The sequence below is a fragment of the Xenopus laevis genome, chromosome 9_10S (assembly GCF_017654675.1).
Source record: "Xenopus laevis strain J_2021 chromosome 9_10S, Xenopus_laevis_v10.1, whole genome shotgun sequence".
Lineage (NCBI taxonomy): Eukaryota > Metazoa > Chordata > Amphibia > Anura > Pipidae > Xenopus > Xenopus laevis.
The window spans coordinates 81,976,783-81,995,083 of record NC_054388.1 but is presented as its reverse complement, the minus strand read 5'-3'; the positions used below and the strand labels follow the sequence as shown (position 1 = coordinate 81,995,083).

Sequence of the window (18,301 nt, the reverse complement as noted above, 5' to 3'; positions counted from 1 at the left end):
CACGTCTAAAACCTCTAAAAAATTTTAATTTTTGCACAATTCCTAGCGGAAAAAAAAGGTCTGAATTGATTAAAAATGGTCTCCTCGACAACTATGTTTTCATTAGAGGTTTTCGTGGTATTTACACTTAATAGATCTTGAATTTGTATTTTTAGAGCTTTTAAGAAATGTAGAAAAAACTGTTTTTTTTTCAAGATTTGTGAAATAAATAGAAATGTGATTGTTAGTAAATCGGCCATATAGTATTGAAGTTTAGTGATAAGGTAGCGGAAGATTATTTTTAATATGGACAGAAAAGCATTTGCTGAATTATATGTTTTATCTAACAGGGCCCTCTTGGGTTAACTGGTGCACCTGGATTTCCAGGCAACCCTGGTATGAAGGTAATATCTACCATTCTATTTTTTCCTCTATGTAATCTTGTTTTTCATATTAGCAGAAGTTTTTGAACTCTAAATAATGACATTTCTTAGAATTATGAATAGTTTAGGATAAATTAAGCAAAATAATGGATCTTTGTTATTTAAATGTAAAATTACTGTAAGTTAACAAAAATTATATTTTAAGTTGCAATCCACAAAGAAACTTTTGTTCAGCTGTGTCTCACCCTATTTTTTTGCAGTTTGGTTCTCAGATCCAGGTCTACCCTAGTACCTGTGCTTTTCTGCTTCCTGATCCCTATACTATTGCTCTCTGGCTCCTTCTGTCTTTGTCTTAATCTTATCTCGCTCACATGCATGACTCCATTTCCCATTGCCAAACTACATTAAAGCAAAGGAAATCATTTTTGTCTTTTCAATTACTGTTCAGATGTATGTTATGTAAAGTCACATTTTTTTATTTTTGTAGTTCTGCAATAGACAAGGCTTCTAAATATTAACATTTATTAATAGTTTCTGCATTCTGTCACTAGGTAGAGCAAAAGCTAATTTGATGTTGTAAATACTCCAGACATCAGTGAATTCATCATTCTTCTCTCTTTTTATCATGATATTTTCCTGAAAAATTCTTGCGTGTAAAAAAAATCTCAATAAGATTGTAAAAAAAACTGTGACTTTTTCGGATTTGACGCCCGAATACTGCAACTTTTTTTGGAAACCCAGCGCAAATCAGAATATTCTGAATGTCTGCCACTGACTTCTACATGATCTCGGCAGGTCTGAGTTGGCTTCCTTTTTTATTCAGACTTTTAACACCATCAGACTTTACTAAATCATGAAAAAATCCATTTTTCTTTTCTCTGAAAAAATTGTGTTTTCCCCTTTAAAAGTCAGACTAGAAAAAAACAGACTTTAATAAATAACCCCCTTAAAATAAACCACAAAAAAAAATGTTGTGTTTGCCAAGTGCTGAAATAAAAGTATGAGGAAGACAAAATTAAATCATACTAAAGGGCAATCTAAAAAAAATAAATAAACCAAAAATGCATTAAAGGTACATTCATTCTAACATAAACATGTTTAATAAAGTGCTTGTTGTAATAACTATGTAAAAACTTCTAAAGGATGCTTGGAAACTTGTCTATACAGATTTTTAATAAAGACAGGTCACTTAACAGGACTAATTAAAAGTACTGTATGTAGTTGCTCTAGCCAGCAGTACAGACTCTACATACAATTGCCCTCAAGTGATGTCCCAGTCTTAGCTAACACATATCTCAGCAGGTATTTCTACTGAAATCTGAAAATGTTTTAACAGTTACTATTTTGGTCTTCAGCAATAAATATTTGCTTTTAGAAACCAGGCCAGTTGATTGACTTCGGTAGGTTTTAGGTGGCAAAGTAGGGGGTCGAAGAGACAGTACTTTGACTATCGAATGGTCGAATAGTCGAACGATTTTTAGTTCGAACCGTTCGATTCGAAGTCGTAGTCGAAGGTCGAAGTAACCCATTCAATGCTCGAAGTAGCCAAAAACAACATTCAAAATTCGAAGTTTTTTTTCCTCTGTTCCTTCACTCGAGCTAAGTAAATGGGCCCCTTAGATAAGCAAAATACAGACACACTAGAAATGACCCAAATTCCTCCTTGACACTTAGGGGCAGATTTATCAAGGATCTAATTGAAAATTCAAAGTAAAAAAAATTGAATTTCGAGATATTTTTGTGTACTTCAACTAGGGAATAAAATTAGAAAATTCGTATATTGAAATTTATCATGTACTTTCTCTTTAAAACTTTGACTTCAACCATTCGCCAAACCTATTTGGAGTCAATTGGCTTTGAAAAATCAAAGTTTTTTTTAAAATACTCTGAATCGGATTCGATCGAATACGATCTTACTTAGTTTCGAACGATCGAACACAGCCTATTCATCCGCAGAAAAAAACGTTGATATTTAATCAAAAAAAAACTCCCATTACTTCGAAATTCGACCCTTGATAAATCTGCCCCTTAAGGCTGAAATGCGAAATTAGACTGACTTAATCTGAAGTAGCCGAAATTTAAAGTACTGTCTTATTATAACCAAGAAAAAGGAAATCATTTTTAAAAATGTGAATTATTTGAAAACAATTGATTCTATTATTGACCTACCCATAATTTGGAACTTTCTGGACTAAAGGTTTCCCGACAACGGATCCTATACCTGTAATTTTGATATCACAATACATCCTGCATCTAATTCTGTGTTAGGGGAGTACAAAATAATAATGCTGTAAAAACAATATTCCATTGATGTGCAGGCGTTACTCGCTTAGCTGAAGAGAGAATTGTTTTTGCATTAGAACCAGCAAACCCCTTTTGCTCTATGCTTTAGTTAGTTTAGTTAGATAATGAGTTACAGATTGAATTAAACAACCGCATTTTTAAATGGTATGTAGTAAATTTATTTCTCATGCTTTCTTGGCTTTAGAAAATTAAAAAATACTGGAAGACTACTTTTGGTATACTAATCTAGAACACATAATAAAAGTCAAAGGCAGAATTCCCAATGGCTGTATAAAGAACATTTCTGTAAAAATTCCAAACATTCAGAAACAATACTAATACTACATATTTATTTCAAATTATAACTTGTAACCTTGTGAAGTACAATTGATATTACTGACATAAAAGCCTGCTTTTAATTCCAATAAATATAAACATAAAAACAACCAAATCTATTTGCTAAACCCTTGTCTATATTTAGGGTGGCCACTTTTTGCCCAATCTGACTCCAGGCAGGGGGCGGAAATGTGATGTAATAGGGGTGGAGTGATGACGCTCCAAGGGGGGTGAGATGTCAGAGGCAGGGTTACGATGGGAAGATTGATAATTGGCCAATTGCTGCGTCAATCATAGGGAAGCCCATCAAAAATCTGAGCTGTTCAAACCAGACAGATGGCCAGGGCCGGATTTTCCTTGGCGGCGCCCTGAGGCAGCTCAGTCCTAGCGACTACATCTCATGCCACCCCTAAATGTTTGCCTCCCTAGGCCGGGCCTTTGTGGCTGATTCTCATGTAGTCCTAGTAAACTACCTTTACTGAATTTGACCATACACAGGGATGACCAAATTTCATTGCCCTGATCTCTGGGCCGGCAGGCCAACCAAATTGCAATAATCAGGTGTTATGGATTCTAACCTATAATCTCCCACCCACAGACAAGATTAGTAAACTGCATATACATAAACATTAAATATAATAAAAGTATTAAGACATTGCATGTTCCATGGTAATTGAAAGTTTTTTTTAAGTCAAGTGGGTATTGTGTACTACAGCGATGGGACCTGATAACCAGAATTCCCAGAACCTTTTCCGGATAAAGGTCTTTCAATAATTGGGATTTCCATACTTTAAGGGGTTATTTATTAAAGTCCAATTATTTCTGGTCAAACTTTTAGAGGGAAAAACACACATTTTTCATAGAAAAAAACAAACAATTTTTTTTCTAGATTTAGTAAACTCTGATGTGTTAAAGGGCCAAATAAAAAAGTATTCCAACTCAGACCTGCTGAGCTCATGTAGAAGTCAATGTCAGAGGTCCCGTTGATATCCTGGTCTGCACTTTTTTCATTAAATTATCTGAAGATTTCATGGTTTCGGGCATCAAATCCAAAAAAGTTTGGCGACTTATCCTAAAAATTAGTACGATTCAGATTTTTTTCATGATTTTATCAAGGTTTTTCCCGCACAGGAAACTTTTGGAAAAATGTATTGATAAATAGCGGGGAAAAGTCATGTGCGGATTTGGTCAGAATAGTTTTCAGAAAATAGTGAGAACTTTTCGGATTTGATAAATAACCCCCTAGGTGTAAACTACTGTTTTATCACAGATAAAAAGAAAATCAGTTTAAAATGTGAATTATTTTATTCAAATAGAAATCTATGGGATGGAATGGAATCTATGGGATGGAATTCTGAGTTTTCTAAATCTTTATATTTATTTAAAATGTATGACATGCCTTTAAAATGCATGATTAGTATTTTATAAATATAAAATAATCTACAGTTACAAAAAAATACCAATCATAAATGTATTATGCTATCCCAAATTACATTTTTTTAATAACAGAGTATTCAGATAAAGCTTAATATACTTCATATGCTTTGTATACATAGTATATCTAGTTTATTGCTGATTAACAAAGATTTGTATTCTGCTTTTTCCTAGGGGGAAGCTGGTCCAACTGGCGCTCGAGGACCTGAAGGTCCACAAGGGTCGAGAGGGGAAACCGGACACCAAGGACCTGCTGGTTCACAGGGACTTCCAGTAAGTTGGTTCTAATCGGGGCCATGTTGTTCTGCAATTGACTTTAGTTTCAAAAATTATACAGTAAAAATATGCACTTATTCTATATAATATGCTATGCACGTTCTTTTTGTTACACTAACTTTAAACATTAGCTGATGAGGCCCATTTATTAATTTTTATACTATAATAATAACATATTATATACTATACTATAATAATAATATGCTATATAATTTACCCATCCATTTATTTTGTAACATGTTTAATGTAACATATAGTTCCTCAAAATAGTTAGTAATGGATCATATTGAACAACTGTTATAGGAAAAAATACTTACATGTTGCTAGTCCATATAAAGATCATATTATTTTATATAAACAATGACATATCATGGCACTTAAGAGATACTTAGCCCTTAAAGAGATACTGACACCAGAAAATAGTCATTTTTTTTATTATCTATTATAACATTGCCTGAATGCTATTTATAATTTTGCCATAAAAGTATTTGCCTGATGCTTTTACATTGTCTTTCTTACCCCCATGTTCCTGTATGAGGTGGCTGCCATATTTGTGCAGCAGGAGTCCGTTAGCATTAGAAACTCTAACTGACAGGCTGAGATGGGACAGTCAGGTTGGCAAAACAGTCAAGTTTAGGAAATTCAAGTAACAATTACTTAAAAAAGCAGAACTATCAGCGAAAAACTAACAACATGACCTATAGGTAACTTTTAATGTAGATTAGTATTTTGAAAATATTTTTTTTTAGTGTCAGTACCACTTTCAGAGACATGGGAACATGAATTTACTTTGAAAAATGTCTCAATTTAAAAACATTCTTTTCTAGGGCACTGTAGGAACTGATGGGGCATCAGGAGCAAAAGGACCAACTGTAAGTAATCGGAAGTTATGTGTAACTGTCATTTATATGTTTGAATATGAAATAAAATCACTGTTGATTTTGTTGCAGGGGGTTTCTGGAGTTGCAGGAGCACCTGGACTTATAGGCCCACCTGGATCTCCTGGACCTCAAGGAAGCACTGGTGCAATGGGAATCAGAGGCTCTATGGTAATGATTAACTCTTAAACATAAATCTCAACTTATGAAGGTTTACGACAATAGTTGTCCTCTTTTTTTTTTTTTACATAATCTGTGTGGTGTCGAGGAAGTTTCTCCCCAGATGAAATGATTTCTTCTGATTATTCATACCAGAGATGACTAATGCTGCAGTCCAGCTGTTGTTTCCCCAACAACAGCTGGAAAGCTGCAGAACATTCACATCTCACTGACAGTTTTGAGAATGAGAAATGTTACAGAAAGTTCACGTTAAACAAGTTATAATTAGGGTTAACAGATTTATCATAGATCAAATGGAGAATCTTGCAATTTCTAGCTGTTTGTTCTTGTGGGGAATTTTGATTTAATGAATCAAACTAGTTTATTGGGTAAATTGAATCAAAATGGCTTGTTTGGCTATTGTGCGTAATCTTCAAGTGTTCTATAAAAGTGGCAGAGAGGTGTGGGCAAGGGAAGGCACATAGGTGTCCCCCTCCTACACTCCACATTACTTGTGCACAGACAGGCATAAACATCAATGAGGCCCTGTGCTTTTTGCCTATCCTATGGCAGGTGGTAAGGGCAGAGCTTCCTTTCACCTGCTGACTTCTAAGGGGCTAAGGGACATGCCTGTGCACCTATTAAAGTTCTTGTGCTTGTGTCTAAGTAAGTGACCCCTTATAGGTGCTTTAATGTCTGAATTTGATTATTCCATTATGGTATATTTAGATATCTTAAGGATCAATCTAAACAATACAATCCAGGCCTTTGCATCAAATAAACTGTTGTTGTACTAAAGTAATTCTAAAAAAATTTGAATGCTGATTCATATGACTTTTTTTTTTTATATTACAGGGTGATCCAGGAGTATCAGGCTTCAAAGGAGAAGCAGGGCCCAAAGGAGAACCTGTAAGTACATTTTTTAACAACTAGACCGTATATGTAATAGTCATTAGAATATAAAAAAAAAAGAAAACAGCATTTAGCTAATTTACACAGTGGGAAATTTCAGACATTTTTTTTATGAAATGCTAACTTGTGGCCAGTTTTGTTTAGGTTCCACCTTGTCTTAAAACAAGGTTAATTTAGTCTACTGATTAGAACACCCTAAAGAATATCAGAATACTGTATACAAACACACACTGCAGAATTTTGCCAAGTTCTAACAGTGTTTCTTAAGTCCAGTATAAGGTTGCCACCTTTTTTTTTAATAATCTTATGCAGTTTTCCCAGCACGTCCCTTAACTTCTTATTAAGTGGGCTCACCTTCTTAGTTAGGTCACACTGTAAAGGCCAATTATTCGACAATTCACTTAGTATGAAGGAGGCCGCAAACATTCGCAGTACTGTGCTGTAACTTTTATTCGAAATTCCACGTGTTTCGAATCGACAAGGACCCTTTTCCAAGTGTGATTAGCCCATGCTGTGTACAAATTTAAAACCACACAATGCTCCACCTTCTCAAACAATTATCCAATCAGTGATAAAATCATCTTAAAAGTTCATACAATGATCTCAGATTTCCTGCTTTTTTGTGAAGAACACCCTCTTGTGTTCTGAATAAATATACATCGTGTCAATAAATACAATCAACATATAGGGGCCAATTCATTAACTTCGAGTGAAGGATTCGAAGTAAAAAACTTTGAGTTTCAAAGTGTTTTTTGGCTACTTCGACCATCAACTACGACTTCGACTTCGAATCGAATGATTCGAACTAAAAATCATTTGACTAATTGACCATTTGATAGTCGAAGTACTGTCTCTTTAAGAAAAAACTTCAACCCCCTAGTTCGCCACCTAAAAGCTACCGAACTCAATGTTAGCCTATGGGGAAGGTCCCCATAGGCTTGGCTAAGTTTTTTTGGTCGAAGGATAATCCTTCGATCATTGGATTGAATTCCTTTGATCGTTCGATCGCAGTATTTGGCAAAATCCTTCGACTTCGATATTCGAAGGATTTTCATTCCCAGTCGAATATCGAGGGTTAATTAACCCTCTATATTCGACCCTTGATGAATTTGCCCCATAGTGTTCTGAATAAATATACATAGTGTCAATACCTTTTTTTAAAGTAATTACCAGTAGGGATGGGCGAATTTGACCCGTTTCGGCAAAAATTTGCCGCCAGCAAAATGTCGCTGACACCCATTAAAGTCTATGGGCGTCAAAAATTTTTGGATGGGCGGTGAAATTTTTTTGACGCACGCCGGCATACAAGTCTATGGGCTTCATTTCCGCTGCGAAACAAGGTGAAAAAATTCACCCATCCATAATTACCAGCCATTAGGGGTGGTGAGGAAAGGGGATCTTGTAGAAGGGTAGGACAGAGACTCAGGGTTGCTGGGAGATAGCATAAGTAAGCAGAACTAAGACTAAGATGTCACATGAGGCTCAAGGATGGATCATGGGTGACAAAAGGAAGAGAAGAGGTGATTGAGGGTGGATCTGGGTAATAATAATAATATTAATAATAGCAAGGTATCTGGTGGATTAAGCAAGTCCAATAATCAGGCACTGGTAAAGTAATGCAACCGGAATGGTCAGGGTCCGGCAAAACGTTGGTAACCAGAACATCAAATAATAATAGGGCACACAAGAACTTAAGAATCAGGACATGAGCCTAGCAATCTGGCAATCTGGCATCCTCTTATATTCAGTAAACATGTCACAGTGATGATTGCACCCACACCAGCATGTTAATTTTATTTGATCAGGCTAATCTTGATTATCACTGACCCTACACTCTTGTACTTGTACCATTCAGCATACAGGGGACAGAATGAAAAAGTTGGTACTGAGGGTCCTCTATGTATAGTGTCTTATATGTCACATGTACATGTACATAAAGAGGTAGAATAAGAATGTAGTGGGACATGTCCTGTTGCAAAACACTGGATTAAACCTGTGCATACCTTTAAATTCACAGCACAATATGCATGTATAAATAATATATATGGTAAACAACAGGTAAAAAGAAATGTCAGGTCAGGTAAAAAGAAATTCAATTGACCCATCCACCCAATGTCAGTAGCACTTCATTCTAAAAGCTTAAAGAGCTTTGTTTAAGGCGAAAGAAAAAAGGCAAATTGCAAAAAACATGGTACTATTTTCAAGTTGCTTATGGCAGGTGCTAATTATAGAGCTAGGTTTGTTCCTTGGGCTGGTGCTCCTGTTAGGAGAAAAAACAGAACTGGTCAGGTGAGTTCGAATCACACAATTTTAGCTTGCTTATCTGGTTCATCTCAGGATGAGGGATCAGAAGCGCTGTGGGACATTTCTTAATTTTCTTGAATATTCTGACTGATAACATGCCCCTGTTACATGTGCTTTACACTATACCACATAATTGCATTCTAAACCTTTACACTATGTCAATATGTATCTATATATATATTTTTTTTATTAACAACACAATTGATATTTATAATAGGGTTCACATGGTCCTCAAGGTGCAACAGGCCCACTAGGTGAAGAGGGAAAAAGAGGTCCTCGTGGAGACCAAGGAAGTGTGGGACCACCTGGACCAATTGGTGAAAGGGTAAGAAACCCATTAAACACAAATGGCTCCTGTCACAAGCATTTCTAAACCTAGGTGCTAACTTGCACTATGAATGTTGCCAATAGCCACATTAGAACGTGAGGTTACATCTGTAATACAAGCTGAGGTTAAGGACCGATAATTAATGTTTTTTCCCATTTTAAAACTGTACAAGTTTTTTCTTTTAGTTTTTGAGATATAAAGTGTTTTTCTTAATTAGCAATGGATGGAGGGCACACCAATTCAGCAAAATATTTACTAAAGCAAAAGTAATACATTTTTTTTTAAATATACCACTCTTGTCTTTGAATTTTTGTATCTTTTAGTGTGTGAACCCATGGATATATTATAGTGTTTTTTTAACCTAATTTTTTTTTCCTGCTCAGCCATGCAGTTTGACAGAAGAGCATGCTTATTGCTGACTCATGCTGGAATTAGACAGTTAGATATAGCCAAATCTATTAGTTGAGAACTTAAATAAATTGTTAAATATATAAAGAACTAATAAAAAATGATAGCTGTGGAACAGATATTTTAAACATTCACATTTCAATTCAATTCATTTCCATATTATTACATATTACAAATACAATTATATCAGTAGGTAAATTCCATTATATAGCCTTCCTGTGTTGGCTCTGTATATAATATACATTGTCTCTTATGAAGTGTTTTCCGGCTGTTCAACCTTTAATATTTTAAGTTTTTACAAACAGTAAAAATGCAAATGTATTTTATTGCAGGGTACTCCTGGTAACCGTGGTTTTCCTGGATCAGATGGATTGCCTGGACCAAAGGTAATATATAACATTATGCCCTGATAAGTAAAACACAAGAGGATTTTTACATTAAAGAATAAAAAATGTTAGCATGTCTGTTTTACTTAGAGGTGAGTTAAAAGCTAATGATTCTGGTTGATCAATAACACACAGGGAGCACAAGGAGAAAGAGGAGTTGCAGGAACTTCAGGTCCAAAAGGAACAAATGGAGACCCTGGGCGCCTTGGTGAGCCTGGCCTTCCTGGTGCTAGGGTAAGAAATTAAAATATGATGTTTTTATCAGTGTCAAACTCGGGTGCCACGGGCCCACCAGAAAATCTTTGACTACAGGCCCACTTTCCAAACTGTTATTCCTCTCTCTTTACTCACTCTCATTATTTATAATTTATATTATTATCCCCAATTTGTCCCTCCATTATTTCTCTTCTCATATAGAAATGGGAAGTGGCCATTGTGTAAACATACAAGACAAATGGTTTGTTTTCCTACTATCCTGGTGGGCCAGACCAACACAGTTTTAAAGGAGAAGGAAAGGTTAAAACTAAGTAAGCCTTATCAGAAAGGTCCATCTAAATATACCAGTAAACCCCCAATGTAATGCTGCTCTGAGTCCCCTGTCAAAAGAAACACCGCATTTCTTTCCTTCTATTGTGTACACATGGGCTTCTGTATCTGACTTCCTGCCTTCAGCTTAAACCTCATTGCCCTGGGCAAGAGCATGCTCAGTTTGCTCCTCTTCCCCCTGCCCCCCTCCCTTCTCTACTGTAATCTGAGCCCAGAGCAGGGAGAGACTCAGGCGGGAAGTGATGTCACACAACATTAATACTGCAGCTCCTACCCTAAACAAACAGAGAGTTTCTAGAGCTTTTTACTCAGGTATGGTAAAACATTCTACAGAATAAATATAGTGTTATAGCTTGCACTATTGCAGCTAATCTATTGGCAATAAAATGCCTCCGTAGCTTTCCTTCTCCTTTAAGGATAGAACTACATGGGCGTTTCGCAGATTCGACGTGCTGCGCCAAAACGTAGGCATCAAGTCGGATGCAGCAGGAAATTAGGTAAGAAATAGAAATGTTGGATGGTGTCGCAGCATTCATCCGACATGACTGTTGAATGCAGACGCTGCATGTTGCGTCTGCATCCGACAGTCGCTTTGTGTCGGATGAACGCTGCAACACCGTCCAACATTGCTGCTGCTTACCTTATTTTCCGTTGTACCCGACTTGATGCCAGCGTTTTGGCGCAGCGCGTCGGATCTGATGGAAATGGATGGAAATTACCCATGTTGTTTTACTCTTATAGGAATCCTCTAGTTTTCATGAATTAAGCTGTGCCAGGCCATGTGATATTGGTGCCCTACTCCCTGTAACTCAGGTCTGCACAGTCACCACTTTCTGCCCACTGGCTCTCTTGACTTGCTGCCCCTTTCACTCCTCCCACAAGTTGCAACTGAGGCATAAGCCTCTTCTGTCTTATCATTTATTTATTCTTTTTTTTGCAAAGCAAATTGCAGAGTATCTCATTGTTGAACATGTACTGTTATGAATGCATTTCAGGGTTTAACTGGAAATCCTGGAATCCAGGGCCCTGAAGGCAAATCAGGACCAGTGGTAAGTGTTGTGAATTGTATAAAACAATTTTTAGATACATTAGCATTGTGCTGTTTATTACAGAATTTAGTTAAACATATTATGTTTTGATGCTGTTGATAGAAGCTACCTTTCCTCTTTGCAGCAGTTATATTAACAAACAAATTTTCAAATGTCTATTCAAAGGGGATGTGACCAAAATATAAAATTTGAGTAATAAAAGAAATTTAATTTCTAAACAACTTTCCAAAATACATCAAGGGGCACATTTACTAAGGGTCAAATTTCGAAGTGGTAAAACTTCGAAATTCGACCATCGAATTGTAGAATTTGATAGTCAAAGTTTTTTTTGAGTGAATTTAGCCGTTTTCGATCGTATTCAAATGGTTCGATCAAACGATTAAATCGATAGATCGAACGATTTTCAAAAAAAAATTTGACTTCTAAAAACTTAGCCAAATACTGACTATAGGTTCTAGGAGGTCCCCATAGGCTAACATAGCAATTCGGCAGGTTAAAGGTGGTGAAGTCGAAGTTTTTTAACGAGACAGTACAAATAACGTTTTTTCAATTCAAATCGAATTTTGGCCTATTCGATGGTCGAAGTACCCAAAAATTACGAATTACGAAATTCGAAGTTTTTGAATTTGAAAATTCACTTTGAATTCACTTCTACCCTTAGTAAATGGGCCCCCAATTGTAGTGATGAACAAATTTATTCACCAGCCATGGATTTGCGATGAAATTCCAGATTTCACCATGTGTGAATTTTTCGCAAAACTGCGGTAAAAATTTGCAGCGTAAAAATTTGCCACAGAAAAACACCCATAAGAACATTGACTTTAATGCATTTGGAGCTTGAAAAATTGTCGCGCCGGCGTTTGTTTTGTTTTGGATGTTGCTGCATTTTCACAAATTTTTCGCCATTTTTCGGCGAAGCGAAATGCCCCAAATTCGCCCATCACTGCTGAGAACCTTTACAATTTATGGCAGCTGTAGAAATGTTGTTCTGCAGAAATTCCTTTTTCGTTTGAAAAGAAGCTGAATTTATTTTTACGGTGGATAGTGGTGATGCTTTAGCGAAAAATTCCCAAAATTCGTGAAGTAAATATTCTCCAAATGCATTGCAGTCAATGGGCATTTTTTCCAGTAACATGAAGAAATTCTAATAATGCTTTTGCTGTTTTTTCTGGCACAAAAAACAGCTTTTTTTCTGACAAAAAAATGTCCTTCTATTAGACATCTATAGGATATTTTTTGATTGGGACATATATTACACATTATATGAATATGCATTGAAATTTTACGACTTGCTAGAAACCAATAAACCATATTAGGAATGACTCTGTAATTTTGGAGACATAACTAATAACCCATGAAATGCTTAGTAAGGCTCACACCACCATATGTAATAAAGGTCTATGTTTGCCCAGGTGCAGTAACCTATAGCAACCAATAGGATGTTTGCTTTTAAACAGGTCACCAGTAATTTCTACCTGCTGATTGGTTGCTATGGGTTTACTGCACCTGGTCAAACGTAGTGTCTTTTATTTACATAACCCCTTAAATCATCTTCTTCTTCTTTCTTCTTCTCTCTCGCTCTCTCTGGAAATTTGTTACATAAAGAAATGTATAAAAACACAAAAAATATTTTGCAGGGAGCTCCTGGAGAAGATGGTCGCCCTGGCCAACCTGGCCCAATTGGAATACGTGGTGAACCTGGCATTATGGGATCTGTTGGTCCAAAAGGCAGCAGTGTAAGATACAGTGCAATAAAGTTAACTTTGAGATATTTCTTAATTTTTGTATAAATATGATTATATTCTCTGATAGGGAGATCCAGGAAAACCAGGTGAACAAGGCACTGCTGGAGTTCCAGGTCAAAGAGTAAGTTTAATTTATTTTAATTGCTTGTTTAGTTTGTAATGGTTATGTTTTTACTAATATTCTAAATTTCATTAATAGGGATCTCCTGGAAAAGATGGTGAAGTCGGTCCTTCTGGCCCTACAGGCCCTTCAGTAAGTTGGCAAAATTGTACGTTTTAAAAAGCATTGTAGGTGTTATAACACACCAGCCAGTAGGAAACTAAAGAGGGGAACAAACACATTTAAAAACAAATTGTACAGAGATGCCAAATTGAAAAATAATTTGTCGTTATTTGTGGTGTAGTAGGTGAAAGACTTCTTAAGGTGGAGTGCAAAATTTGAAAGTAATCTAATGTGTTTTATTTCATTTAATTAGGGCCCAGCCGGAGAAAGAGGAGAACAAGGTCCTCCAGGTCCAACCGGATTTCAGGTATTTAATATTTATGGGCCAACATTGTAATGCCCAATAGTAACAATGGTTACCGCTCATTCAGAAATATTGACAATATCACATTTAACATAACAGTTGCATAGGGGAGTAGTAGTCATATGGGTGATATTTCTTAGTGCTTGAACTATAGCCCAATTGAACAGAATGATGTTCAATTGCTTAAGGTAAAAGTTTTTTTATTTGTTTAAGGCAAATTATTATCTTATATGGTTTTCAAGGCTGGAATGTCGCAGGAAACAGAAAGCAACAAAAACAAGAGCTTTATATGTAGAAGATTGATAGGGTGTAAGATTTTAATTTCAGCTCTATCTGTGACAAAGTCTTCAATCACATTCTTATCAATGGATGGTGCAGGTTATACTGTTGTTTATTACAAAGGATGTTATCCAATTTTATTATATATATTTATTTTTGGTTTTATTTTTAGGGTTTACCGGGTCCACCAGGACCACCAGGAGAAACTGGAAAGCCAGGCGATGAGGTGAGTTCTAAGCATCATAACATAAAATGGTCAATAGAAAAGATAAATTATTGAAAACATATTTACGGCCTTAGATTCTATTGTACAGTCGGAAATCCTGTCTGTAAATATTTCATTTGTATATACAAGCCAGATCTAAAGTTCCTCTGCTAGGTTTTCTAGCAATCCTGTACAGTTATGTATACCTTGTCATGGTGTAGATGTATTTAAAAATAAATAGATTGTATACATCATTTTATTCATTTATACATATTTTAAAGTAAGGGGCAGATTTTTGTTTAGGGTTGGTATGGATTGATCTACAGCAGTTTTAGGATATAAAAAGGCAGATAATTAATCTGTTCAAATTAGTTTAATTCAGAAAGAATTGTAATTGAATTTAAATGTTAGCGGTTGGCTAGGAAAGCTCAACTGGGCTTCAGTTTGGTCAGTACTGATACTGATTAAATTAAATCTGTCCATATATTGCTTTTCACATCCACGTTGCAGTATGCAGAAAGAATTCTTGCCAACCAGAATTTCATTTGAGTTACAGAAAGGATCATTTTGTTTCTGTGAATTCACTTTTTTTTTTTAAAAAAAAAAGACCATGAGCTATTGTATTTAAAAGACTTAGTAGTGATGTTTATGGAGTATGTTAGATTTATATGGACATTAATTAGGCATGGAGAAATTTTCTGCATTGTTAAGTGTGGATGTTGAATTATGAAGGGACATTTACAAACAAGCGGCACACTGCACCTTGTGCCAGAAGTGCAGACAAATATGCATGTTACACAAGGTACAGAGCATCAAATAGATGCAAGTCAATGAAGGGATGCATGTGCTTGTTCATATCCAAAAGTTAATGAACAATGGAATTTTTAATATTATTTTCCACATCTGAATTAACTCTATTAAGGAGGAAGAGGTTTTCAATGCATCAATATCACACTGGGTATTAACTTTTGTTGAATACAGTACATAGTATATACCAGTCCAAAATCCCAGATATTAGGTACGAAATTAATTCAATCTAAGCTAATTCAATTCAATGAAATGCAGTCTATAATGAAATAAAATATACATCAAGCATTAGTAATTGTGTCACAGACTGACTATGGGAACATTTGGATCCCAGCTCTCTCAGCCTGTCTTTCATTAAGCTGATCATTAACGCTATTGTTCATCTTTCCCAGTGATCATTCCATACATTCCTATTCCTGTGACCAGTCCATTTCCCAAGGCAATAAATAAGCCATGGTCATTCCAAGTTGGGAATAGACAATACCTCAGGGCAAGTTGCATTCTTTAAACTCTGCAGTCAGGCTAAATTGTTGAACTGATCATACCAATGAGATTTTTGTTTTAACATCCAAACACTGTTTGGCTGAGAAAGTCTAAATATATGAAGGGTAACCTCTTGGCCCTACTATTATAGTATTGTTCAATAAACAAGGGGCTATCACTTACATTTTTCCTATACCTACATTTTAAAAATGTTCAAAATAATTACATGTTAAATATTTAGTTGTAGATAAGTAGTGATGAATGAATTTATTTTGCCAGGTTTCGCAGTGAAAAAGACGCCCATAGATGTGTGAAAAAAAATTGTCACATGCCAAACAAATTTGTCACCCTTTGATTTCAATGCATTTGTTGAAATTTTCTCCGTTTTGTATCTTTTCTACAAAGCGGGTCAGATACGCCCATTACTATATATATAAGTGAATATAACATTGTATTTTATTTCTGATAACAGGGTGTACCAGGGGATCCTGGAGCTGCAGGCCCACTTGGTCCTAGAGTAAGTTTCTTATTGTACCTGAAGAAGCCAAATTATGTTTAAAATCTTAATTGGGATATTTAGAGCTTTATTTTTATTTTTAGGGGGAGCGTGGTAATCCAGGGGAAAGAGGAGAACCCGGAGCCTCAGGATTAGCGGGTGAAAAGGGTATGGCTGGAGGCCATGGACCTGATGGACCGAAGGTAATTTCACAGTTTCCTTATGTTTGATAATACAGTTTATAAACAAGACAGCCATATATTTTCTACATATTTCTTATTTTTCTTTGATACAGATATACACTTCCTTTAGTACACTGCATAAAGATACATACACTTTTTTTTGTGTACATGCTTGCCACCTTTTACCTCTTATATGCAGAAAAGAATTTAATGTCTACATGCTGACTTTTTTAAAAGAAATGCAAACTGATATTCATGTAAACTAAGTTAGATATACTCACTATAAATTTTTATGTTGATACACACACACACACACACACACACACACACAGACACACACACAAAAAAGTACATGCAAGCCCCATCAAAGAATACTGTACATTCAAACAGATGCATATACCTCGAGAGAGATACAGCCATATGCAGAGTGTATCTGTGTCAAAGTGTATGTATCAGTACTAAAAGTCTATGTTTGAATTATAAGGATATATCTTTGTTCTTAAACCAGCGGGTCTGGTACACAAATGTCACAGGGGCATTATAGAGTAATTTGTATATCCCCAACTGATAATTTCAGTTGGGGATAACAGGGATGCAGTCACTTTATTAGGTACCACCAATGAGACGAAACTTCTTTCCTAGGCTGGTGTGTGTATTTTTAAAAATGCACAGGTTCTTGGCTGAGGAGTGCAGCACTGCATTTTTTTTTTACTATTTCTGTGTAGCATTGCAGGGGCATAAGCTGGATGTACACACAATATAGTACTTATAATCTTACTGTACTGCCAGTGTACCCTCTCCTGTTTTAGCCATAGAAACCTCCTTTATTTAAATACTGTGCCCATTTTTTCTTATTTCAATTATAATTTTAGATTATTACCTATAACAATCAGGCTTAGATTTTTTTTATGGTATCTATAAATAACCAATAGAATTGACAGCATACGTTATACTGGAATATAGGCTCACGTGTGTTTCTTGTGTTTCTAGGGAAGCCCAGGTCCATCTGGAACTCCTGGTGATGTTGGACCACCTGGCCTACAAGGCATGCCCGGAGAGAGAGGTATAGCTGGCACATCTGGGCCAAAAGGTGATAAGGTATGTCTGATTTTATATCCATCTATATGTTTTCCAAAATGTAGTTCTGAAGATTTAGTGACCATTTTTTGCTTTATAATACAGGGAAATGTTGGAGAAAAAGGCTCGGAAGGTACAGCCGGCAACGATGGTGCAAGAGTAAGTAAAATGACTGCTATGTGTCAGAATTTAATTTTGGTTAAGCAAACTTACCACATTGCATTTCTTAACCTTTTTATCACCAGGTTTCTTTACCTTTTGCATGTATTGCAATGTTATTTAAATGTGTATAAGATGTCTAACGTATGTAAGCTTTACATTTTAATAATGATATTGTAAAGGAATGAAACACCATCCTGTTTTATATTAGTTTTCTGAATTTCAATTATCCCCCAATATGTAATAAAAGGCAGTATGTTTACAAAGGTGCAGGAACCAATACAGCCAACAATATGTTTGGTTTTAAACAAGTGACCAGTAAATGTTACCTTCTGCTTTGTTGCTATAGGATACTGGACCTTGGCTAACAGTATTATTATGTGCTTATTTTACTGCTTTTTATTATGTACAGTTGGAGGCTCAAGAAGTAATTCAGTTTACAAAATTAATATTGTACCCCATAAAGTCGAAGGAAAATATGTCAATGACAACTTCCATAACCATATAAATACATTTATACAGGTCATGGAACTCCAAGGTGAGGGAGTACATTATTTGTTTTATCATACAAGTATCAATGAGTCATATGAGATCAATTACATCACTAAGCATTGATTATAACTGCTGACATCATTAACACTGTTATAGCTATATTATTTACATGAAGTATTATTAATTAT

At 35.6% G+C, this 18,301-nt stretch overlaps 1 protein-coding gene across 1 annotated transcript in view; it reads left to right on the top strand.

The window, feature by feature from the left end:
- Positions 1-18,301, top strand: part of col5a2.S (collagen, type V, alpha 2 S homeolog) — a 105,880-nt gene that overhangs the window by 71,536 nt on the left and 16,043 nt on the right. The window contains exons 18-35 of the mRNA XM_018239031.2: positions 330-383; positions 4,590-4,688; positions 5,519-5,563; positions 5,642-5,740; positions 6,584-6,637; positions 9,162-9,269; positions 10,013-10,066; positions 10,202-10,300; positions 11,608-11,661; positions 13,299-13,397; positions 13,474-13,527; positions 13,606-13,659; positions 13,883-13,936; positions 14,385-14,438; positions 16,180-16,224; positions 16,308-16,406; positions 17,376-17,483; positions 17,568-17,621. Coding sequence (XP_018094520.1) covers positions 330-383; positions 4,590-4,688; positions 5,519-5,563; positions 5,642-5,740; positions 6,584-6,637; positions 9,162-9,269; positions 10,013-10,066; positions 10,202-10,300; positions 11,608-11,661; positions 13,299-13,397; positions 13,474-13,527; positions 13,606-13,659; positions 13,883-13,936; positions 14,385-14,438; positions 16,180-16,224; positions 16,308-16,406; positions 17,376-17,483; positions 17,568-17,621 — 1,287 coding nt within the window. The remainder of the gene's footprint in view (positions 1-329; positions 384-4,589; positions 4,689-5,518; positions 5,564-5,641; positions 5,741-6,583; positions 6,638-9,161; positions 9,270-10,012; positions 10,067-10,201; positions 10,301-11,607; positions 11,662-13,298; positions 13,398-13,473; positions 13,528-13,605; positions 13,660-13,882; positions 13,937-14,384; positions 14,439-16,179; positions 16,225-16,307; positions 16,407-17,375; positions 17,484-17,567; positions 17,622-18,301) is intronic.